Consider the following 25,828-nt stretch of genomic DNA (forward strand, 5'->3'; position numbering starts at 1 on the left):
TCTTGTCATACATGTGGTAATTGATGGGGGAGAGAGCATAAAAACTAAGATTCTATCAGTTGAAGGTGGTGCACACAAGCTTTCCCGGGGCTTCATGGTGAGGCTCGATGATTTCATCTAGTGAACATTAATTATCAAGATTAATGGGTATAAGCCAGTGTACCCATAGATGGAGGATGGCCACATCTGTACACCTATAATCTCAAGCTGATTTGACAGACAAGGTGCAAATTCCAGTGTGTAGTTCAAGGCAGAAGAAATCAGTCAGAAGTGAGGGTATCACTTAAACTGAACCCGTCTCTCTCATCTATTCTCTCATGGTAACACTATGTGTGATGGTCCATTTGGCTAGCCATGGTGCCCAGCTGTTCTGTCAAACACCTGTCTAAATGTGGCTGTGAAAGTATTTTCTAGGTGTGATTAACACTTAAATCAACAGACTCTGCGTAAAGCAGATGACCCTCCATAATGGGGTGGGGTGGGGGGAGACACTCATCCCATCAGCTGAAGGCCTTAAGAACAAAGAATGAGGCTTCCCAGCCAAGCAACTGGTTGGGAAAACTGCCACAAAGACACCCTGCCTGAGGCTCCAGCCTGCAGACTTCAGACTCAAGACTGCAACATCAACTCTTCCATGAAATTCCAGCCCGCTGGCCTGCTCTACAAATTTCATACTTGCTAGCCCCCAAATCATGTGAGCCAATTCCTTAAAGTAAATTACTACCTACCTATCCCACTCCCTCCCCCACCCCCCATGACTCCTGTTGGTTCCGTTTCTCTGGAGAATCCTGACGTCAAACAGTGGAACGGCATGTCTGGGGAGGCAGAGTGCTCACGGAACTTAAGTGCGCACACAGCACACACCTGTCTCCTCTCCTTGACTCTCTGTGCTCTCCCTTTCTCATTCCACACCCACACTGCGCCTTCTCTAATTTCAAGCGGTTTTGTTTGCTGGCCCTCAGCCTTCCCTCCATGCCCTCCTCCCTCTTTCACCTGATTAATTACTACTAATCCTTTCACGTTCCATCAAACAGCACCTTTGAAGAAACTGTCTGACACCACCCCATTCTAAGTCAAGCCCTTATTATATGTTTTCCTAGTACCATGTGCCTTTACTTTGTGGCACTAATCAAAGTTGTATTTATTTACTTATTTTAAATACATCTTTATTAGAGTATAATTGCTTCACAATACTATGTTAGCTTCTGCTGTACTACAAAGTGAATCAGCCATATGCATACATATATCCCCATATCCCCTCCCTCTTGCGTCTCCCTCCCACCCTCCCTATCCCACCTCTCTAGGTGGTCACAAAGCACCGAGCTGATCTCCCTGTGCTATGCATCAGCTCCCTGTGCTATGCGGCTGCTTCCCACTAGCTATTTTACATTTGGTAGTGTATATATGTCCATGCCACTCTCACTTCGTCCCAGCTTACCCTTCCCTCTCCCCGTGTCCTCAAGTCCATTCTCTATGTCTACATCTTTACTCCTGCCCTGCCACTACGTTCATCAGTACCAGTTTTTTTTTTAGATTCCATATATATGCGTTAGCATATGGTATTTGTTTTTCTGACTTACTTCACTCTGTATGACAGACTCTAGGTCCATCCACCTCACTACAAATAACTCAATTTCATTTCTTTTAATGGCCGAGTAACAGTCCATTGTATTTATGTGCCACATCTTCTTTACCCATTCATCTGTCGATGGACATTTAGGTCAAAGTTGCATTTAAATAATGTAAAATTCCAGGACTTCCCTGGTGGTCCAGTGGTTAAGACTCTGCACTCCCAATGCAGGGGGCCCGGGTTTAGGGAACTAGATCCCTGCCGTGTGGCCCCAAAAGACACAAACAAAAAAAACAAAAGAACTGAATCTCTATTTCCATTAAATAACTTCTCATTCCCTCCCCCTCAGCCTCTAACAGCCAGCATTCTACTTTGTCTCTATGGATTCAACTCCTCTGGGTACCTCATATAAATGGAATCATATGGTATTTGTCCCTTTGTGACTGGTTTATTTCACTGAGCATTTATCCATGTTGCAGCATGTGTCAGAATTCCCTTCCTTTATAAGGCTAAATAATACTCCACTTCATGAATAGACCACATTGGGTTTATCCATTCATCCGCTGATGGGGACACTTGGGTTGCTTCTACTTTTTGGGTATGGTGACTAATGCTGCTATGAACATGGGTGTGAAAATATCTGCTCGAGTCCCTGCTTTCAATTCTTTTGGGTATATACTCAGCAGCCTCCAACAAGATATTTTAAAATATATAAATAAAATATTGGTAGTACCTGACTAAGTCTTGAGTGTCAATTATACGTAAGACAATGTATCTGGTACTTTACATCCATCCATCCATCCATCTATCTATCTATTTATGGCTGTGCTGGGTCTTCGTTTCTGTGTGAGGGCTTTCTCTAGTTGTGGCAAGTGGGGGCCACTCTTCATCGCAGTGCGCAGGCCTTTCACTATCGCGGCCTCTCTTGTTGCGGGGCACAGGCTCCAGATGCGCAGGCTCAGTAGTTGTGGCTCACGGGCCTAGTTGCTCCGCGGCATGTGGGATCTTCCCAGACCAGGGCTCGAACCCGTGTCCCCTGCATTGGCAGGCGGATTCTCAACCACTGCGCCACCAGGGAAGCCCCTACATGCATCTTTTTAAAGCTCATTATAACCTTATGTAGCCAAGGTTATACTATCCTTCCTTTATGGATGAACAAATTGGGGCTCTAAGAAATTCAGAAATTCACCCAGGTCACATAAGGAGTGGTGAAAAAACATTTCTATAATTCAAAAGCTCAAGCCCTTCCCACCTTACCTGCTTCTTTACATTCAGCTCTATATAAAACATATTCACTTTTTCTCACTTTTTTCCCCACTAAATCCCTAGGTCAGCTTTTCTCCATGCTTCGTTCACCTAATTCTCTAGTCTCTGATACTGTATTCTCTCATGATTCTGTGCTAGTCTGTGCCTATGCTGCCCTCTCTCAAATCTTTTTCTACCTGTAAAAAAAGTTTAAACGTTTTGATACACTCCAATCAAGGCAGCACTCATTCCTTCAAACCCACTACATAAAGCTTATACTTCAATTAAATGTTTCAGTAACCTTTGTATTATAAAAGCTGTATGATCACCCATGTTGCACCCTGGAACTGTGAAGGCAAGAATCATCCTTTTGTTACAACTTTGTTCCTTCCTCCATTCCCAAAGACAGCACTTCATATACAGAAGAGATTCAAATACTTAGTAAATTGCTTATAATCATCTCTCCCTGTTCCTCCTCATTAGCTTTATGAAACTCTAAGTGCTTTGCCAAAAATATTCTGAAATTTGGTATTCAAATGTTCAGAACTATCTAATTGTCCTTTATGTATAGTACTTTGGATTTAAGTCCACTAAGAAAGGCATATTTTTACAAGATGAGAGTTCAAACTGATGAAGCTCAGAATCAGAGGTCTCACGGTTGGTTATCTGATTTATTTTTTATAGGGGAGAAAAAGAAGATGCGGAAAAGAGCCCTCAAAATTCATCTGTGTGTATCGATCTCTACTAAGGTGGGTGGCTGTCAAAGATTACGTTTTCAAGTATTATCTAAAGTCATTACTTAAGTTGCCCTTGGGATGTGTTTGATTAAGTTACCCCAGACATGAGGGCGCCATTTCTACTCCATAGAAATTAGGTTTCAGTATGTACCATAGAGAAAGTTCAACGACATCTGGCCCCAAACACCGAAAGCATTTTTGGTCACATCTAGGTAAAAGGATGTTTAAACAAGTTATGTCTCAACTTGATGAAAAGGACATCCGCTATTTTCAGTGAATAATCCCCAAGGTGAAAATCTTCAATTTGCTGCCGTATTCCCTCAAACAATGGCTTCCCCTTCTGCTTCTGCTTGGATGAAATCCAATTGGAATTATTTACAAAATCAGCTGCCAGTAAGAGAGAAGTTTGTAGGCTGGTTTTATGTAATTTGTTATTCTTCTCCTTCTTCTCCTATTAGAACATATACAAGGAAACCCAATTAAAGGCTTCTGATTATTTTTACTTATTCTGATAATATTTCAGCAATATATATCCCATCCAAAACTCCATAGAAAACCATACAGAGGTTTCATCATAAATTCGATCTACAAGTCTCAACTTTCTTCCCAGGCTTCTAGTGTTTTAGAATACTATCTGACATTTGACCGAGCAATTCCACTCCTAGGTATATACCCAAGAGAACTGAAAGCGTATGTTCACACACAGACTTGTACGAACGTTCACAGCAGCGTTATTTTTAGCCAAGTAGAAACAACCCAAATGTCCATCAACTGATGAATGCATAAACAAAATGGTACATATGTACAATAAAATATTATTCAGCCATAAAAAGGAATAAAGTGCTGATAGATGCTATGACACAGATTAACCTTGAAACATTATGCTAAGTGAAAGAATCCAGTCACAACAGGCCACACACTGCATGCTCCTGTTTCTATGAGATGTCTAGAACAGGCAAATCCATGGAGACAGAAAGCAGCTTAGTGGTTGCCTTGGGGTGGGGGAAGGGAGCTGGGGAGTGACTGCTAATGGGTAAGGGGTTTCTGGTTGGGGTGATGAAAATATTCTGGAATTATCCAGTGATGACAGCCGTACAACCTTGTGGTTATATTAGAAACCACTGAACTGTACAATTTAAAAGGGTTAATTTTATGACATGTAAATTATATCTCAATTTTTAAAACTGCATTTATAACTATTTGTAAGAATACCACCTGAATTTTTGCAAAAGTGAGCTTTACCAGATCACTGAAATGTAAACGTATAATCATGTCTAGGTTTGATTCACAGCCCACTCTGCTAAAAAATGTACCCTCAAACACATAACTTGTACACAGAAAATAAATGTGTGCAATTACACTACCAATAGTAAAACAAATGCAATTCCACTACTTCGGATTTTGTCTAATTTGGACTTTGTCTGAGCAAGGCTTTTACTTTAGCAATGAAGAGTGTATGTTGGGCAAATCAGTATTCCTGAGTTTTTATCTAACATGAAAACAAATTTTAGAATTTAGCATACTCTTACAGATTAATTCTGCTAAATTCCAGAGGAAAGAGAACAAACTTTTGTTAACAGTTATGTCCCACACTAAGAAATGCTTTCCATGAACAGATTCCATTGAATTTTCAAAGCAGTGCACGAGGCAGCTGTTCCTGCTCCCGCGTTACAGGCTGAGAAAGCTGAAACTGAAAGAGGCCGCATGTTCCAAGGTTACAGATCTAAGGAACATGACAGCAAACACAGAAGCCCAGGTCTGTACGGCAGCGAAGTCTCTTCTGCTTCACCTCACTGAGTAAATTTTATCTGTTAAAAGCAAACCTGAATGAGTAGAAAACTTAATAGCCATCTGGGGATCTTCTAACTCCCCCCGAGCTGACTCTGGGATCTTGGGAAGAGGGTCACACTCTCTTCCTATCTCAGTCGCTATAGAGTCATCCCTGAAACAATTCTGGTCAGCACTGTCAACTCCCCTGTCCCTTGGAGTGATATTCAAAATATTTTAACAGGAATATAAATTATTACATAAATCAACATAAATCTAGCATTTTAAATATATTCTTCTATTCCCTTATGATATCAAACTACATTTATTATGAAACCTGCTTCCCAAGTGATTTAAGATACAGCATAAATTATCCATCAAATCATTCTGATAATTCTCACATCATTTCTTGATTTTTAGATGTTGCTGGAAGTATCTTTCGTTTGATTTGTCTTTCCCCAGCTAAACGATGCCCCTGACTGAGCCATGATTTGATACTGGGAACATCATCAAACTTCCCATGACTTCTTCCATTAAAATGACAGTCACTAGGTGACTGAGGATCCTGCCACGTGGGGAGTCACAGGCCTGCCTCCATTTCAGCTTCCAACTCTCCCCACCGTTCAACAAATCTCTGTTCTGTTCTCATCATCCTCTCTCCTCTAACCACGGGGGGATAAAGAGAGTAGAAAGACAAGAGAAAAGGAGGTTCGTGATGTTACTTGTTGGGCGTGTGTGCTGTCCTTTGGTCCTTCAGTAAGACCCAGGGCAGAGTGCCCTCCCCAGACCTCTTCCCTATGTGCAGAGACAGTCGCTACCCCCTCCTCCAAGGGGGGTGTCTCAAACAAAGCAGAGCTCCCTGAACCCACCTCAAAGCCTGTTAACTGCAACCTGAGGGAATGCGCTCGCGTGAAGACTTGTTTACAGCCCTGGTCCCAGGAGACCTCCCAAATACCGTTTGCTTCTCCCCACAGGGCACTTATTTGGGGGCACGGCTCGGCTGCACCACACAAACCCACCCCACTCCACTCCTGGACTTGACTTAAAGCTCAACTCCCCAGTCTCCCCACCCAAAATAATGTATTATCTGCAGCCTGCCTCCTAGCTGCAGTGCACAAACCAAAAAGTATCTGTAATGGGCTGAATTATGCCCTCCTTAAAGCCATATGTTGAAGCCCGAAGCCCTAACCCCTAGTGCCTCAGAATGTGACTATATTTGGAGATAGGGCCTCTAAAGGTGATTAAGTTAAAAGAACATTAGGGTGGGCCTTAATCCAACCTGACTGGTGTCTGGATAAGAAGAGATCAGGACACCCCAGACACCAGGGATGCACAGAGGAAAGACCATGTGAGGACACTGAGGGCGGCCATCTTTAAGCCAAAGAGAGAGGTCTCAGAAAAAACCAACCCTGCTGACACCTTGATCTTGGACCTCAAGCCTCCAGAACTGTGAGAAAATAAACTTCTGTTGCTTAAGCCACCCAGTCTGTGGCAGCTCTAGCAAACTAATATAGCATCTTGGAATCACAGTGTATGTTTGGCTTTTGAGATAAATCAGATATGCTGAAATCTGTATTATTAATTAATCTGACTAATCACAGTTAGTAACATACTACTTATCAACAGACACAAAAGTATGTTTTTATTACACAAAAGTATGTTTTGTTTTAACAACCAAAATGGTCATAATAGTGTATCAAGCTGAATATCTTGCCCGACTTCTCCCACTGTTATCATGCTACAACTAACTAGCAAAATCCCAGCCAGGAATGAACCTAACTTCCTACCTCATTCATTCCTATCACATTTATCGATCGGGTAAACTTTCCAAAATCATTAGTAATAACTATTAAATGTTGCTGGTTAAGTTCCCACCCCCATTCCCTTGGAGTCACTCCTGTATCTCCAGGCCCCCGTCAATTCCAAACTACTGTTCCACCTCCTGCCCGTTCTCAGCACGTGACTGGAAGAGAGAGGTTTCTGAGCAAGAATGTCCTCCCCTGCCGGCCTCTACACCCCTCCTGAAATGCCCATCTCAAAAGAGGTGGCCTTCATCTCATACAAGCCTTGTCAATTTACCTATGCTACAGAACCCACCCTCTCTTGATTCCTCAGGGATCCTATTCCATCAAAGAATCCACTCTATTTCCTTTGGTTTAGGTCCGGAGGACCCAGTCTTTGGCTTTCTTCTCACTCTACACTCTCTTCGGACCATTTTATCCATGTCTATAAATTCAACTATAGCTTATAAGCTGAAGCCTTCAAGGCTGTAACTGTACCCTGAGTTCTCGAAACCACTATATTCAATTGCCTATTAGGAAGCTGCTTGGATGCCACATCAATCACATCCAAAACCCATTCTGTCTTCCATTTCTTCCCTTAACAAATAACATCTGCATTCAACCAGTTGGCCAAACCAGTAAGTTTATTAAGTTACTGTACTTCAATCTCATTTGTAAAGTACAAACATCTACCTACATTGTAAGATTTATATAAAATAATATGTCAGTGTCTGGTACAAGGGCCCTCTGTAACTACTGAATTAAACTGAGGTGGGAATTATTAAAATAAGAATGATGGGCATTAATTTTTGGTAGATAATATTTAAAACTTTTTTAAAGAAAACAATGGTGTTTTGGATCTTTTATGTCTTCTTTCCAATGTATTAGCTCACAATTAAAAGAGGCCATTATTCTTCCAAAATGTTACCTTAGCTCAACATGCACTATGATACTAAGAAGTAATAGTAAATTATTTTAAGGGACACTATTGCTGGAATAAGGACCTCTTTGACTTGGTGAATATGTCCAAACTGAGTAGGAAGCTCTCTTGCCCATGATCCCTACGTGGCCCCACCATCCTCATCAACTGACAGACCTCAGCTCAAGAGTAACTTTCTGAAACAAGATTTCAGAAAAGCAATAAGAATGTTCAGAGATGAAAAGAGAAACTGGGTTGAAAGACCTTCATACACTTGGACAGTCTAAGTACTGCATACCCAACATTTATCCAAAAAGAATGTTCACAGACTGAGTCTTTGTGACCCACAAAACGCCTGTGAGAGGTTTTCTCATGGTCACAGGATTCACCACAGAAGTTTGTAGTACGATATAAACACTTAATAAATTGTGATTAAAAGTCATAAGAAATGTTTCCTGAATCATCTCACGTTTAAATGCAAATTTAAGCTATATCTATTTTAATTACCTATGTAATTAAAATACTTTATTTTAAAATATTTTATTAAATAAATTTAATAAAAATTTATTATTTTATTATTTATTTTTAATAAACAATAATTTTAATAATAATAATTTTAATAAATAATTTATTTTATTATTTATTTATTATTTTTATTAAAAATTTATTATTTATTTAAAAATCTCACAAAAGGAAGTGAGAGTCTTTAACCAGATATAGGATCTGAGATCTTCAAGTAAAAGCCTCTGGCTTTGTAGAAAACAATTACAGTATGAAGTACCAAATACTAGCTAGCAGAGAGGAGATGGTCTAGCAGAAACTTTATCATCACAGCAGGTAAAACAAGTCAGATTCCCATTCCAATACCATCTTTAAGCTCATTTACAAAATGAGGTGGTGGAACAAGATGTGCTCCAACCACTCTTTCAGTTTTAAAATTATTTTCAAATTAGGCAAACGAATGCTTTCAAACCAAATTAAAATACATTCAGAAAAAAATTTAAATCCATCAACATGCATATGCCTGGATTTCCCACTAAACCAAATGGACACCAAACTACTGTACTGGGCAGAGAAAATTTAACTATTCATCAAACCTATTTCATTGTCTTTGGCACAGAGACCATATTCCCCATTCTCCCTTGAAATCAGGTGTGGACATGTGACTGGCCAATAAAATGTGGACAGAAGTGGTCGATGCCACTTGGAGGGCTGGCCCATAGAAACCTCAGGCATGACCCTGCACTCCTCTTTTCCACGACCTGCCAGGTGTATGCTGATGTCCTGGCTGATCTTGGAAACCACGTACTGATAGTAGCAGAGCCCCAAGATGCTGGGTCTCTGAATGACTAAGTGCGAAGAGCACACTCAAGCCACCATCACAAAGCCAGGACTTTAAATGAAAAAGAAACGATTTCTATTTTGTTAAGCCACCAAAATGTCACAGGTTTATTCATTTGTTTCAGTACTTAGCTCTACCTGAACTAACATCTCTGCTGATGACTTAATCTCGCTTACAAACAGAAAAATTCAGTGTTTAGCTGTATCTCTCCCTTCACTAAATTCTTCCATTATTTATTCCAAAGGCTTACAGATCTTCATGTCCTAGTTCATTTTTTCAGTGAGCCTTCTCAATTTTGCTAATATGCTGAAATGATATCAAATTTCTCTGTACTGATATAATGAGCTTTAGAACGCCCCTAAATATTAATATTGATACTATTTCTTCTCTTATGTCTAAGTAACAGCCCCTGGATACATGTTTCCTTTTGGAAGGCACAAAAAATAGTCAAACAAAAATTCACAAAAGCAAATCATCAAATAAAAGATTTGATTGAACAACAAAAAAAGCCCTTTTAAAATACTTTTGCTCTTCATTCTGTCAACGTTTATCAAACAGCTATTTAAGTGTCTGGGATACATCAGCTAATAGTAAAAAACTTTTGTAAAGACTTGTCGAGTCCACATTCTAGTAGAGGAGAGAGAAATAATAAAGAAACATAATAAATACGGAGATTACAGAGTAAGTCAAAACGCCTTAAGTGCTATGGAAAAAAAAAACAGCAACACAAGAGCTATGTGTGCTGGGTTTTTAAGAAAAACCTTCATATTTAAGCAAAGAGAAATTTAAGCAAGATAAAGCCTTTACTCGGGGTTAGGTTCTGAAGTCTACAGGTAAATTAAATCCATATAATAAGAAAGCAATGGTACCACTTACTAGCTTATGACCTTGGACAAGTTGCTTAACTCCTGTGAGTCTCAATTTCCCCACTTATGAAGTGGTAAAAATAATATTTATGACTTAGGGATACTGCAAAGGTTATATAAATATAAATATTTAATATATAAAGAACAATGGCTTACAAAAAGTATCTGTAACTGGCCTAAAACACTCACTTAACCCATCATTCACATTCTCGGATGAGAGAATTAAAATATTAGCTAGGGTCTGAACTGAGTTTTGTGCACCAGAATGTCTCAAAATTAAATGACAATTTTTAGTATTATCACAGTGATATAAACTAAACCAAAAAAAAGAAGAAATATTTTTTTCTTTGAGAGGGAGGACATTTCCCCCAACTGTTAATTTTTCAACAAGAAAATAAAAAAAAAACTGAAAACACGACAGGGCATGAGAAAAAGTTTTAAGTGACTTATTTCAAGTAACTAATTATTTGTCATTTGTTTAACCATCCCTTGGGACAATCTGTAACCCACTCTGATAAGAAATGTGTAGAAAACAGACCTAACTTTTTGTTGTTGTTCAATTATTAGTAGGACACTCAATGTTTGAGCTCACACAAGTATCCCTTAGGGACATGCTCTGCGTGCCATTAGCACTATTCTTAATGAGGAAAAGCACAGAACTCCTTTAGTTCAATGCCAGAATTGTTTTATCTTCAAGTCAAAAGAACAACTATTTGGAGTAACACCAAAACAAGCATTTAACAATTACAAGCAGCAAGCTATTCATAAGCATCGCATTGTTAATGCTACTCTAATTATAAATAACCTTATTTTATCAAATAAAATATCTGTCAGCAACTTTTTAAGTCCCAGACACCTCTTTGACTGCTTTACTCCTTAACTTTAAGAAAAAAAATCTTTATTGTTTCAATTTAAAGAACCTCACTTTATTTTAAAGACTTCCTACAGAAAAGTGAGACACAGAGAATCCTTAAATTTTTAATTCATGGGTAGGTAATCTCAAAGAAAACTTACAAATCATCAACAAAGGCCTTAAACAGAATATGGCGCTTACAATAATCCTCAATGATAGTGAACTGGGAACATCTGAAGAAAGACTGCTCCCATTTTACTAACGTCCTATCTAAACTTTTTCCAAGAATGTAGTGCTTCCTTCCTGATTTAAGAAACACTCCACTGACTCAATGAAACGTCCCCTTTGCCTTTTTTTCTCCATTTCTGTTTTGTTCTAAAAGCCAAGTATGACTTCCTAGGTTTCTTTCCGTGTCATTATCCATATGGTCCTTGCTCTTATTTAAAGCCTTTCCTTATACTTTTACTCGTTGATCCATGAAGGACCTACAGAATAAATTACTGGGCCAAATAAAGCAAATCTACAGTGTCCCTAGATTAACTGTGCTTTTTGAACTTCACATAAATGGAATTATACAGTTAGATACTCTTTTGTGTCTGCTTATTTTGCCCAACAGAATGTGAAATTCATATTTGCTGTCGCATACGGTTATCATTTTTTACTGCTATGTAGTACTACATTGCACAACTACACCACAATGTACCCATTTTCCTGTTGATAGACATCTGGGTCATCTTTTACTTTTAGGATATTACGATTACAGCTGTTATGAGGTTTCTTGCACATGTCTTTTGGTGACGTAAGCCTCACTCCTCTTGGGTATATACCCAGAAGTAATCATATAGTAGACACGTTCCCAACTAGATACTGCCAAAGTTTTTTAAAATGGCACGGGCAGTATTTATGATTTAGTCATGCTGGTGAGTGAATGGTATCTCACTGTGGTTTCACTTTACATTACTCTAGTGAATAATGATGCTGAGCACCGTTCAGTGAATATTCACAGTCATCTGAATATTCATATTTTTGAGGCCCCTATTCAACTTTTTTGGTCCTTTTTTTTTTATAATTTATTTATTTTTGGCTGTGTTGGGTCTTCGTTGCTGCGCGCGGGGTTTTCTCTAGTTGAGGCGAGCGGGGGCTGCTCTTTGTTGCAGTGCGCAGGCTTCTCATTGCAGTGGCTTCTCTTGTTGCGGAGCACGGGCTCTACGCACGCAGGCTTCAGGAGTTGTGGCACGTGGGCTCAGTAGTTGTGGCTCGCAGGCTCCAGAGCGGAGACTCAGTAGTTGTGGTGCACGGGCTTAGATGCTCCGCGGCATGTGGGATCTTCCCAGACCAGGGCTCGAACCCGTGTCCCCTGCATTGGCAGGTGGATTCTCAACCACTGCGCCACCAGGGAAGCCCTTCTGGTCCATTTTTAAAATTGTTTCTCTTCTTGTTGATTTGTAGGAATTGTCCATATACTCTGCATATGACTTCTCTATCCAATGTATGTATTTAAATGTCTTCTCTCAGACTTCGATTTGCCTTTTTGCTTCCTTAATGATGTCTTTTGATAAAAAGAGTGTCTTAATTTTAATGAAATTCAACTGATCCGATTTTCCTTTAGCAGTTAATGCTTTTTCGTGTCATTAAAAAAAAATCTTTCCTACCACAAGGTCACGAAGATACTCTCATATGTTTTCTTCTAGAGGCTTGTTTTAGCTTTCACTTCACCCTTCTTTCTCCCATTACCTCTGATCTTCTCTCCCAACCCTGCCAAATCTGTCACATGCAAGGCTGCGCTTGCATGTGGCAACATAAACTGAATTCATGAAATCTTTTTTATTATATGTGTTATTATTTTGAAAATCAAATAAATCCCTGATAGTAAATAATAAGAGGATGGGAATGTACCCCCTTTCAGAATATACTATAATGACTCCTCATGGAAATGTGTTATCACTTTAGTTTATAATAACACGCCTCCAGCTTTAACTGATACACGCAGGCACCTTCTCTTACTAATATCAAGACGTTTCAACAACCACAGGTTGACATTTCTGAAAAACAAGTGCGGAAATGATAACCAGACTAAAACGGAACATATATTGACCAGGTACCAAATGAACTCATTTCCTACTACTGAACTTACCTGAGCTCAGTGGAATCAGCTATTTGATAGAAAGGAATACAGAGCTTCCGTTTACTTCTATAAATATGCATCAACCTTTGATTTTGTCTTTCTGCAAATTTCAGGGTATGTCTGAATTATACAGTTCTCTCTCCTCACAGTGAACTCACAATAAGAAAAGGATGAAGAGGATCAGATCAAGTACCTTAAACATTTGTGCCAACTAATTTGCAAATGGTGATAATCACCAAGATCCAGTATTCCATGAAACTTTTAAATGAATATATAAAACCCAGTACTACCCTAAACTTCCCAGTATGGAGTCACACTATGCAATGTTCTGGTCCACCTGGCTAAGTGATACATTCTCTTTCATCAACTTACTATGACTGAAAGTTAGAGCCACAAGTGAGATACACCCATAGTGGGAAATGAGTTATGTCCTGTCTGAATACACCCTACTCACTCAAGAATAAAGTTCATCTATTAAGTCTGTGTCCTCAATGACTTTATTAAAATCTATCAACGACTGTCACTACACAGAAAAATAAAGCCCATTAAGCATTTTTAGATTACCTTTACATTACTATTCAGAAGTTCCTATTTTTTAAAGCCAGTGATATCTCACCAAGTATCAATTAAAATTCAGGCAATGCACATAAATCATGTAACAAACTATTTTTTTTTTAAATGTTACCACTACCATGAACCTAGACTCACCTGTAGTAATGGCTCTGTGGAACTGATGCATGTCTTCTCCTGAGAGCTCTTGGGCTACCTGCAATATCTTTTGTCTGACACCATCCAATTTAATTTCTGATTCAGTCAGTATTTCTTCCATATCAGGAGCACTATAATCAAGATATTGGGGACTTTTAAAACATCAGTCAGATGTTTTGATAGTGACAAACTGAAATAATCTACATATCAATTAACATAGGGCTGAATAAATATCCTATGTATCTGGAAACTTCTAACTCAAAACTATAGTTTACTAAAAATAGGTTAAAAACATGGAAAAACGCTATAATATTAAGTGAAAAGAGAAATATAAAAAGTTGTATTTCTAATATGACCATAACTACAAGAAAAATTATGTTCATAAAAATATGACATCTGGAGATGTCTACTTTTAGTCAGGATGGAGTAACATGGACAGGATTTATCATCCCACCATAAAACTAAACAACTAACAACTAAAAAGAAATACATACATACAAGAAAAATGGTTTTCAGACATTGGGCGACAGGCAGCATGGGACAGTGGTCCCTGAGAGAAGCGTGAAAAAAAGGACATGTGCCCTATGACCGTCCCATCTGACTGCCTGCAGTGCAGTGACAGTGCAGGGATGAGAAACTTAGGTGGACCCTGGGAGTCTCCCTGAGTAGAGGGGGAGGAAGTGGGAGTTCAGGTTGGTAAAGATAGCTAAAACTTGCAAGGCAGAGTAACAAAGGAGAAAACTACACACAGAGTTTTTAGAGATCTACACAGGTGACCCACTCAAGTCTTTAGCTGAACTCTGATCAGTGCAGACTTGTGAGGAAACTACCCAAGGCTGAAAAATGAACCTCCCTAAGTGAGCACGCAAAACAATATCCAGAGCTCACACAAGACCAGAAATAGTTGATTCATCACTGGAAGACTGACACTACAAAAAGTATTAAAGGAAGTTCTCTAGGCAAAAGGAAAATGATACCAGATGAAAATCTGGATCTATACATAAAGGAATAAAGGACACCAGAAATGGGAAATATATATAAAAATATAATTTTTTAATTTTTAAAAAATCATAAGTAAAAATAATAATGTATTATGGGGATTATAAATAATATAGAAGTAGCATATATTTCAAAGTAACACAAAGGCCAAGCTTGTAGAGATGAAATGGAAAAGGAAGTATACTATTATAGGGTTCATATACTATAGGCAAAGTGATATGCAAGCTGTCCTTACCTTGTACAGTATCATATTAACTGAAAAGTGTACATATCAACATTGTGACCTCAATTTGCAAAGTAAATGTTACCACAGAACCATGCAAAGGACAGACATGATTCTGAGATGCACAAGTTTCAATTAACACAGTATTGTGCAAAGTAAGGACAGCAGACTGTGACAAGTCATATATTATAAACCATAAAACAACCACTATAAAAACAAAACAAAAAGGTACAGCTAATAAACCAACAAATAAGATAAAATGGAATTATAAAAAATACTCAGTCTTCACAACATTGTAAAGCAATGATATCCCAATTAAAAAAAAAAAACAATACTCAACCCAAAATAAGGCAAAAAAATGGAAAATGGATCATAAATTTAATTCCTACCATATCAATAATCACATTAAATGTAAAGTTTGAACACCTCCATAAAAGGCAGAGACTGGATAAAATGGATAAATGGATAAAAAAGCAAGAAAGACAAGAAATCCTCTTTAAATATAGACACAAATAGATTAAAAATAAAAGGACAAATAAAGATATACCCTGTTAACACTAATCAAAAGAAAACTAGAGTAGCTGTATTAACAAAGTAGAATTCAAAACAAAGAATATTTCCACGGATACTATCATAAAAATAAAGGGTCAATTCATCAAGTGAACAGAACAATCCTAGACATTAATGCATCAAATAAAAGAGCTTAAATACATCAAGCAAAAACTGATAGTAGGGAAAAAAGAAATAGACAAATCCACAATTACCATCAAGAGATTTGAACCTCTCTCTATAATTGATAGAACAAGTATACAGAAAATCAGTAACAACACAGATGATTGAACATCATCAACCAACTTAATTGACATTTATAGGACACTACACCCAACAATAGCAGAATACGTATACTTTTCAAGTGTACAAGGTCCAGATAGACCATATTCTGAGCCAAAACCAAGCTTCAGTAAATTTAAAAGAATTCAAATCATAAAAAGCATGCTTGGCAAATTCCTAAATATTTGGAAACAAAATAACATCTAAACAACCAATGGGTCAAAGATGTAATCAAAATGAAAATTAGAAAGTATTTTGAACTGAATGAAAATGAAAAAACAACATACCAGAATTCGTGGAATGCAGTTAAAGTGTACTTAGAGCCATAAAAGGGAAATTTACAGCACTAAATGCCTATATTAGAAAAGAAGAAATGATCTTAGTTTCTTCTTTGATCTCAGCTTCCGTCTCAAGAAACGCTTTAGAAAAGGAGCAAATGAATCCAAAGTAAGCAGAAAGAAGGAAATAACAGAAATCAATGTGTCAGAAAACCAAAACATACAGAATATCAATGAAATCAACAGTAGTCCTTTAAGATCAATAAAATTGATAAACCTCTAGCCAGACACATCAGGAAAAAGAGAGGATACAAATTACCAACTTCAGGAATGAGAGAGAGAACATTACAACAGATTCTACAGATATTAAAGAATAATGAAAGAACATTATGAGATGAAATGGAAAAATTCCTTAGAAGACCAAACTACCAAAGCTCACTAGCAGAGATAGCTACCTACATCTATTAAAGAAAATAAAGTACAGTTAAAATATGAAATCTGCTCACTAACAGTAGTTATCTTTATGTACTCTGGCTGATTTCTTTCATAAAGTATTTTTACTTTCTGTAGTTTATTTTTCTGAAGTTTACTATTTTCTCAGTTTACTAATCAAAATATATGTATAATATGGACACAATTATGATAAAAAAGTATAAAATATGAAATCTGCTCATTGATAGTGGCTATCCTAGTGTATTGTCACTGACTGACTTCTTTCACTCAGTATCTTTACTTTTCTGTCATTTTGTATTTTTCTAAAGATTACTATTTTGTAAGTTTACCATAATGCATATTTATTATTTTTTGGTGGACAAATATTTACAAGATGGCTGTACACAATAACAAGGCTTGTTCTAAAATATTAAGTTCTCTTGTCACAGTTCTACTATTTCTTTAAACTGCTGAATATTTACAGCAATTGTTTTAAAACTGCAATTTCTATTGAAAAAAAGTGTTCATAACTAACCAGATCAGTGTTGCTTCTTTCCATAATACAAGTTCAAGTGTGTACAAGCTATGTGAAAACTGGTTCAAAAAACAAGCAAAAACTAATTTTAGAGTCAAGTATGAAAAAGAAAATGGTAACAGTGCCACATTCCAATAAACCTATATATGGCAAATTTGCTTCCACTTAGTGGAATAAAAATTAAAGCATTTCAGAATTACCTTAAAAGTTGTAAGTGAATAGAATACTTCAATAATATTTCAATAATAAAAAGCTCATAAATTATATTTGGTCTTTCTTAAATACTTAAAAGACACATGGTGGGAAGCCAATCATTGCTATCCTTCTAAAGGCATTTGGAATTGGTAATGTAACAAGAATCTCTCTTTGGGAGTTGCAGGGTGGGTGATTTCTACCCCCATGTAGAACAGAGAAGCAAAGAATGCTAGTCAAATGAAATATGAAGCAAACAAAGATGACAGATGGAGATACCCAACTGCATTCATAAAACATTCCTGAATCTTCTGTCTAATTCACTCCCTTCCTCTTAATTTAGGCTAGTTTAAGCTGGCTTCTTTTACTTGCAACAAAGAAATCTATTAAATATACAGAGCCTACCTAGAAAAATATTAAAGTCCTAGAGAACGAATGTCACAGAGCTGAAGGTAGAGGAACTTTCAAAGAATTAAGCAGTCAACACTATCACATGTTGCAAAAACGTAAGTCAGAAAAAAGCAGAAGAGTGTGTACTAGATTCAGCAATATGAAAGTAAGAAGGGCAATTTCAATTTCAATTCTGTGAGGCAGAAAGCCAAACCGCAATGAACTGAAAAATGAATGGGAAGGTAAGTTAAGCAGAATATAACATTTATCTAATATTAAAATTTCTGCACACATCATCCAAGGAAAGCTGTAATGTAATAGGCGCTAGTAAACCATTAAAAATTTAATATTTTCACAAACAGTAGCTCTATCTTGGTGAACGACCTTAACAGAACATAAATCCCTAGCTGTTCTGAAAGTAAGAATTGGTCCCTATTTTTATTAAAACGTTTATCCTTAAAATCTAGCTGCTACTAACATCCTCTGATCCCAGTGGTCAAAAAAGGCCAGCTAGTTACTGCCCACTGACTTACGATATGTATTACATACGATACATATAAAATACGTATAAAACTGTGTCCAACTGTGACAACTTTTAAAGATATTTACTCACCTTGTAATCCTGTGGAGGAGAAAAATTGTCCTTTTACTTTCAACAGTTATATCCCGACTAAGTTTCACAAGTCTCTCGTATTTGTCATGTCTTGCATCGAGTTCCTGCTGAAATGCTAAGAACACGTTATTATGAACATAAGCATGCTTACTCTACACTTGAAGCCTATCAAACAATATTGGAGAAACCACCTTATTTACTTTTAAAGTACTTGGAAATCAAAGACTCTGCTACTAAGCGAGATATTCTTTCTTTAACTAGAGGTATGCCTTAGCTGGATTTTACCACTCAGAGCCTCACAATGAGACATATATTTTATTTATTAGACAAATATCTGTTCTAATAAACATGAGATTGTTACCACAAAATTATCACATATAACTACTACAAAAACTACTTTCAACTACCTAGCTAGGTTATGTAAAGTTATTTTTAATTACCTTACCCTATACAATAAAAATATCTACAAAAAATAAACTGGAATTTTAAAATTAAGTTTATAACCCTTAATAACATCAACTTTCTGAATTCTCAAGCCCTAGTTGTTGAAATACCCATAAACCACTTACTTATCTTAATAACCACTTTATTTTAGAAGCACTGTCACTCCAAAGACCTAGCAAGTTGCCTGTCCTACAGGGAGCAGTCTACAGAGGAATTTTGAATACAGAAGTTTATTCAGAACCTGACTTACCTATTAACCAAATTAGTAGTTGACAAAGACCTAAATACATCTGGTCTTTTACTATTGAGATAATAATTAGGCTAGGATTTTGCCTAATATTTCAAGACAATCAAATAGTGTATTCACTATTTATTTTGACTACATTAATGACCACTGTGAATTAGATACTATAAATACAAGATTAAGGCAATTTCTACCCTCAGTGAGCTCAGTCCAGTATGAGACAGAGATGTAAACAAAGAATTAAATGTAATCATGCTATAATAAATATATAGAAAAGGTTCAGTGAAGCAGGAATTACATTTTTCTTGTTCACTATCAACACATGCTAGAACGTAGATGCTCAATAAATATCCCCTGACTGAATGGATGGATGTTCAATGAATGCAATGTTCGTCACCAAGTTTGCTTGCGAGGAAAATCCGATCAAAGGGAAGAAGCTACTTGAGTTGGGTCTTGAAGAAAACTACAGTCAGGCGGGCAATGGGGGCACCAAGTCAGAAGCAATTCCAAGCTTAAAGAACTATGTGCACAAAGGCAGGTAGAAACATAGAACAGCAAAATATGCTTGGAAACAAGCAGCTCAGTATGGGGTGTGTGAGAACATACCGGTGGGGAATATTGGCTGGGCCAAAACGTTCATTCGGTTAATGAATACGTTGCTCAATAAAATTCTTGGTGACAATGAAAAATGCCTTTCATAGCTACTTAAAACCGAACAAACTTTCTGGCCAACCCAATACGTGCCCCAGTGTATCGACAGTTTTTCCCCTGAGTATATAGCTCTATCAATATGCTCTCTACTCAATTACAACTAGTTGTCTTACACCCCTGAAGATCACTGCATGTGCTGTGGCAGTTCTAAAATATGTCCACAAATCACTTGATACTCCTCCCTTCAAAAAGAGGAACGTAATTCCCTTCCTCTTAAATATGAGGCAGAGTTTTAAAACTACCTCATTTGTAACAAAAAAACTGTAGCAAAAGTGACAGTGTACGATGTCCAAGATTAGGACATAAGAGAATTGTGGTCTCTCTCTCTCCCTCGGTCTAGGGGAAGCCAGATGCCACAACACGAGGACACTCAAGCAGTACTATGGAGGGGTCCACGTGGAGAGGAACCCAGAGCTGGCTGTTGGCAGAAGGCCTAACTTGCCGATAGCTGTGGATCCTTCAACCCAATTCAAGCCTTCAGATGACTGCAAGTTAGAACCAACAGCTAACTAAGCCCCCTCTCGGATTCCTGAACTACAGAAACTATAAAGAACAGGGTGCTGGAGTAATTCCCTGGTGGTCCAATAGTTAGGACTCCGTGCTTCCACGGCAGGGGGCATGGGTTCAATCCCTGGTCAGGGAAATAAGATCCCTCATGCCATGCAGCATGGCAAAAAAAAAATAAATAGGATGCTGGGCAGAAGAGTTAGGTGAATTTTGTTTTATGTTGTGTTTTGCAATGAGGAACAGCTTGCCCAAGTTAATATACTGAGAAAAGGGGAGCTGTGAATACGTGTACATGAATGATTTACACGTACATAGATTACCACTCTCTGCAAAGTGCTACAGTCAAAACAAAAATACAGGCCCTATCTTCAAAAGTCTAGCTGGGAAAACAAAACCAATACACGTTAAAAACTGAAAAATTAAATATACGTATCTATACAGCTGATATACATATATACATACACACACACATAGCTAATACATATACACATACATATACACTGAAAACATACACCTAATGGAAATACACATATATACCTGATACACACACACACACACACACACACACACACCCTGGGGGGCGGGGGGGGGTGAGTATATATATTTATCAGGTCCACAGTAATTTTTAGTTACGTGGCACGTCTGATGTTAATTAATTAATGTTTACCTGTGAAACTGTAATGGGAAAGAGTCAAGACGTCTGTAATCTCAACTGAGGGTAGACCCAGCACTATGGCAAAACCCCCGGGAAAATTCTCAGAGGCTGTTTTCACGTGCATAACATGGCTAACTGATCCTTCTTACAAAGTCTTTAGTTCTCTTCCCTTCGCCAGCTTACGTGACAAGAGAACTTACATTTGAAGGCCAACATCACAGGTGAAGAGGAATTAACATCCTTCCCTTCTCTTCTCTGGTTATGTGGGAAATTGTCGTGCTTCCTTTTCCTGAACCCTCCTGATCCTTACGTAGAGAAGGAGAAAAAGGTTGGACAAGGCTCTTCCATCGCCAAGGAGCTGACAAAACATGACACAGGCAAACCCCTTCCTTCCTTTAAAACCAGGCATCCCCAAGGCCCTCGCCACTGAGGCTTCCTCAACAGACAGAAAAGCAACCCTGCCTTCTCCCCCCCCAAACCTTACGCTCATCCAGGCCTCCCCCAACGAGTACCCTGATCTAGCACAAGGTGGGGCAATTACCGAACTAAGATAAAAACGGCTCGAGGATTTAAAAAAGGCGCAAACAGGGCCAATGTGGCCGGGAAATCACCAGGGCCGCCGCCCCTCCCGGAGCCTGCGCGGGGAGAAGGCATCTTTAAGGGGTGGGAAGTGGAAAACGCGACCAGAAGGCTGGATGAGATAAATAAATAACGCCCAAAGCCGTTGAGGACGCCACCTTCTCTGCTGCTCATGTCGTCACGGCCTACGGCGAGAAGACACGACACTCAGCGCCTCGGGGCGTGCACGATGCGTACAGCGGCGGCCGAAGAGCCCAAAGCTGTACCCTGCGCAGCCGGCCGACGTCGACGCCCCGGCCGGAAGCACACGCCCGCAGCCACTCAAGCTTCTCCCTTTTCCCTCGTACACTTCCGGCCGCGTCCCAGCCCCGCCTCCGCTGGCTCCGCCCCGCGCGTGGCCCGGGGGACCTCGCGCCCTCGCGCCGTTGTCGCGCCTGCCCTCTGCTGTGCCTGAAGACAGAAGCGACTTTACACGCTTCTCTACATGAGCCGTCCATTAAAAAAGACGATGCATCCCCCTGAGGGTGAGAGCAGTGTGAAGGCGGGAAAGCGACGAAAGATGTACGTGATTTTTTTTTTTTTTTCTCAAGGCACCTTTGGAACACCCAGGCGTTCCCTCAGCGTGGCCCCCGCCTTCCGCGCGGTGCATAGTGGGGGTTGTAGTTCGCCGCTGGAGCCGGCCCTGCGGCGCCTGGGGCCGGCAGGTGAGGAAGGGAGCAGCCCCGCAGGTGAGGAAGGGAGCAGCCCCGCGTGTCCTGTGGGATGGTCTTCTTGGGATCGAGGCGGAACCTTACAGAGTTAGGAGTCTTTAATTTGCCATTCCTGGCGGTGACGCCAGCAGCTTAGGTGATGGAAATGTGCAAATCAATCAGTGGAAGGCGTTGCTGGTACTTTCTCCGCTGTGTCCCACCCCCGCCCCCCCGCTCCTCTCTGTTCCGCTTTCCCTCCCTCCTCCTTCGTCCTCCGCTGGGCTCCTCTCCCGCCTTCCCGTAGCCAGACTGCCTGCCTTCACGGTGGTCTCCGCCGCTGAGTGGTTGTGTGACCCTGAGAAAGTAATTCACCCCTCGCTCAATTTCTTCATCTGTAAAATAGAGGCAAAGGAGGACCCGCCTCGTCGGATTATTGGACCACCAAATGAGTTACTACTAAGGCGCACAGAAGAGTCTTTGGTATAGTAAAGGCTCAGTTAAATACTACCTATGATACCCTTCTCCCACCGTCGCTCTCCAAAAAGAATGCTCAAGATGGGCAGCTAAGTGGCGCGCCAGCATCCTCTAGATAAAAACTCAGGCGGAGGCTTCGTTAGTTGGGTGGCCTAGGGCTGGCTGGAAAAACACAAATACTATATCTTACTACGTTTTCCCTAAATAGCCTCCATATTGTAGGCACTTGTACACGCAGTCTTTCCTCCTTGTAAATTTAGGAACAAAGGCACAGTAAATGAAACAACTCGGCTAGAATATGGCAGTGATTTCAAGCCCCTGACAGGCCTGTGTCGTAGGAAGGTAGTTTGCTCTAGGTAATCCTTAGGGTGTTTTCCAACTCTGGAGCAAGACGCTTGCGAAGCACCACCCATTATATCTATGCAGCTCTTTGAATACATGTATTGATTAGCCAGATTCCTTGTGGATAAAACAGGCTCCTGAGGACCCGGGCTGAATTCTTGTTTTGCCGACGTTAGGCATAAAATTCTGAGTTTGTGGCAGGTCTGACCCTGTTCACCCCTTATCCACCAGTGGTCTTCTACTCTTTGATTAGAGGTGATTTGACCATGGGGAGAAAAAAAAAAAAAAAAAAGACAACTTTCATATAATTGTAATCATTGTAATATGACTCCTTCTACACCCAAGGAAGCCAGTAAGTTATGAACATTCTTAGAGTTAATGCTTACTCTAACTGTAGTCTGGGAAAAGGGTGTTTTCCCTCACTCTACTGGTAATAGCTCTCAAGACCTCAACTTTCCAAAACGTGGATCCGTCATTATTTTCCTTCAGTAACCACCACTCCTGTTCAACTTCAACTACAGCTGTGTTTCTTGAACTGCTTTTTACTGCTTTCCCATAAGTATAAGGTCTAGAACACTAAGTTTCATAACCTGTAATGACTCCGCAAAGTATCGACACTTAATGGAGGTGAGGCCCACGAATACTTTCCCAGCACTCATTTGCATATGCAGTTATCCAGGTGTCCCAAGGGTAGCTACTCCTTTGTCAAGAAATGCCTTTCAGCCTGTGTGGCAACCTGCAGAATGCATCTCCACCTTCTCTCCTTGTTGTATTGCTTCAAATGCATACACGTAAGTTTTGGTATTTGGTGGAACATATTTTCTTTTGTTTTTAAGGGAAAGCTACCACCCTGAGGTGGGGAGAGGAAGGTAAAGGTTTTCAGTAAGATTCCACTTCTGGGATGGTGTTTTTTCCTCCTCATGTTGCATCCTGATTGCCCACATTTGACTGACTAAAGCTCTACGCCTTCCAACAGCACCTGTTTTTATTCAGTCTATAAATATCCTCACATTTGTCACCTTTACAGGAAAAAAAATCACATACCGAAATTGGTTTTGGTTCTTTTAAAAAGCACATAATCAAGTAAGAGAAGAAATATAGGCCCTCAAGAGATTTTCTGCTTCAGCATTTACTTAATTATGTACTTATTACATAAACTGGGGCGGGATGTCAGGGAGCTGGGCAGGGACAGGGAATCATGAGAAGTTGCCAGAACCTTGAGTGACCATTTCTAAAATGATAACCATAATATTTAAAAGATACCTGTAGGGTCTGAAGTGGTATTGTGAAGTGTACACATACCATTTCACAGATTTATTTTTTAAGCAATGGTGGGACGTAGTAGGAGAAAATTGATGTTCCAGATGTTTATTGGAGAAGGAAGCTGGTATTTGAGGAAGTAAAAAGGGATGGGCGAAACCACAATGAGATACCACTTCACATCCCACTAGGATGGCCATAATCAAAAATAACAGAAAATAACAAGTGGTCGTGGGGATACGGAGAAATTGGAACGCTCATATGTTGCTGGTAGGAATGTAAAATGGTGCAGTCACTGTAGAAGATGGTTTGGCAGTCTCAAAAAGTTAAACATGGAATTGCCATATGACCCAATAATTCTACTTGTAGATGTATACCTTGTACACAGATGTTCATAGCAGCACCATTCACAATAACCAAAAGGTAGAAACCACCCAAATGTCCATCAGCAGATGATTGGATAAACAAAATATGGTATCTCCATGCAACGGAATATTATTTGGCAACAAAAAGAAAAGAAATACTATCCATACTACAATATGGATACATTATACTAAGTGAGAGATGTCAGTCACAAAAGACCACATATATGATTCCATTTATTTGTAATGTTTAGACTAGACAAATCCATAGAGACAGAAAGATTCATTGCTTAGGGCTGAGAGCAATGGGGCACAGGGGATAGAAGGGTGATTGCTAAAGGGTATTGCATTTCTTTTTGAGGTGATGAAGATGCTCTAAAATTGACTGATGATGGTTGCACATATCTGTGAACGTGGTAAAAACTATTGAATTGGATGAACTGTAAATAGGTGAATTATATCTCAATAAAGCTGCTAAAAAATGTTGAAGTGTGATGGGAGACAATCTTTTCAAATCCAGTAAATATATACATGTAGACATATTTAGACATATTTCAATGTTATTAGGGAAAAGCATTAAGCAAAATACCTTAATTTTTAATAATCTGTAATAAAATATATATAAAGTATTTTTCCTTTACAGATTAGATAATCTTCAACAAATATTTCTGTGAACAGGTTATGCCTGGCAATTTGGTTTGTGCCATTAAGGACACAACTATTTTCTTATTTATTCAACAAATAGTTATTGAGTACCTACCATGTTATAGGTGCTGTTCTAAGTATTGGTGATCCCTAATCTTATGAAGTTTATTTCCTAGTGAGAGGAGACAGATGAAGAACAAAATAAGTAAAGTATTTGGCATTAGAAAGTGATCATTGCTGTAAAGAAAAATAAAGTGAAGGAAAGGTAAAGAGATGAAGGGTGAGGTTTCCTGCAGTGAGGGTAAGAGTTGCAATTGAGAGAGGATAGTCAGAAAAGGCCTTGCTGGGAAGCAGACATGTGGCCACAGATCTGAAGGAGGAACAAGTGGGCCATGCAAATATCTGGGGAATTTGCCCTGCCCTGTGTGCCAGTAATTCTCCCCGTTCTCTCCTACATATATTTTTTATTTGTTTGTTTTCTTCTGCATCATTCCCGTCACCATACAAACT

General features: G+C 39.1%; 1 protein-coding gene across 3 annotated transcripts in view; it reads right to left on the reverse strand.

Annotated features, from left to right (window-relative positions):
• TSNAX (translin associated factor X) overlaps positions 1 to 21,853 on the reverse strand; it is a 47,569-nt gene extending 25,716 nt beyond the window's left edge. For all 3 annotated transcript variants that reach the window (XR_009701858.1, XM_061198645.1, XM_061198637.1), the window contains exons 1-4: positions 21,705 to 21,853; positions 21,168 to 21,272; positions 18,407 to 18,521; positions 13,914 to 14,044 (exon numbers count right to left, since the gene is read on the reverse strand). Coding sequence is in view for 2 of the 3 variants with exons in the window: in XM_061198645.1 (XP_061054628.1) it covers positions 13,914 to 14,044; positions 18,407 to 18,521; positions 21,168 to 21,272; positions 21,705 to 21,720 (367 nt within the window). In the remaining variant the exon portion in view is untranslated. The remainder of the gene's footprint in view (positions 1 to 13,913; positions 14,045 to 18,406; positions 18,522 to 21,167; positions 21,273 to 21,704) is intronic.
• Between the last annotated feature and the right edge of the window lie 3,975 nt (positions 21,854 to 25,828).

The sequence above is a fragment of the Eubalaena glacialis genome, chromosome 1, assembly GCF_028564815.1.
Source record: "Eubalaena glacialis isolate mEubGla1 chromosome 1, mEubGla1.1.hap2.+ XY, whole genome shotgun sequence".
NCBI classification, from domain to species: Eukaryota; Metazoa; Chordata; class Mammalia; order Artiodactyla; family Balaenidae; genus Eubalaena; species Eubalaena glacialis.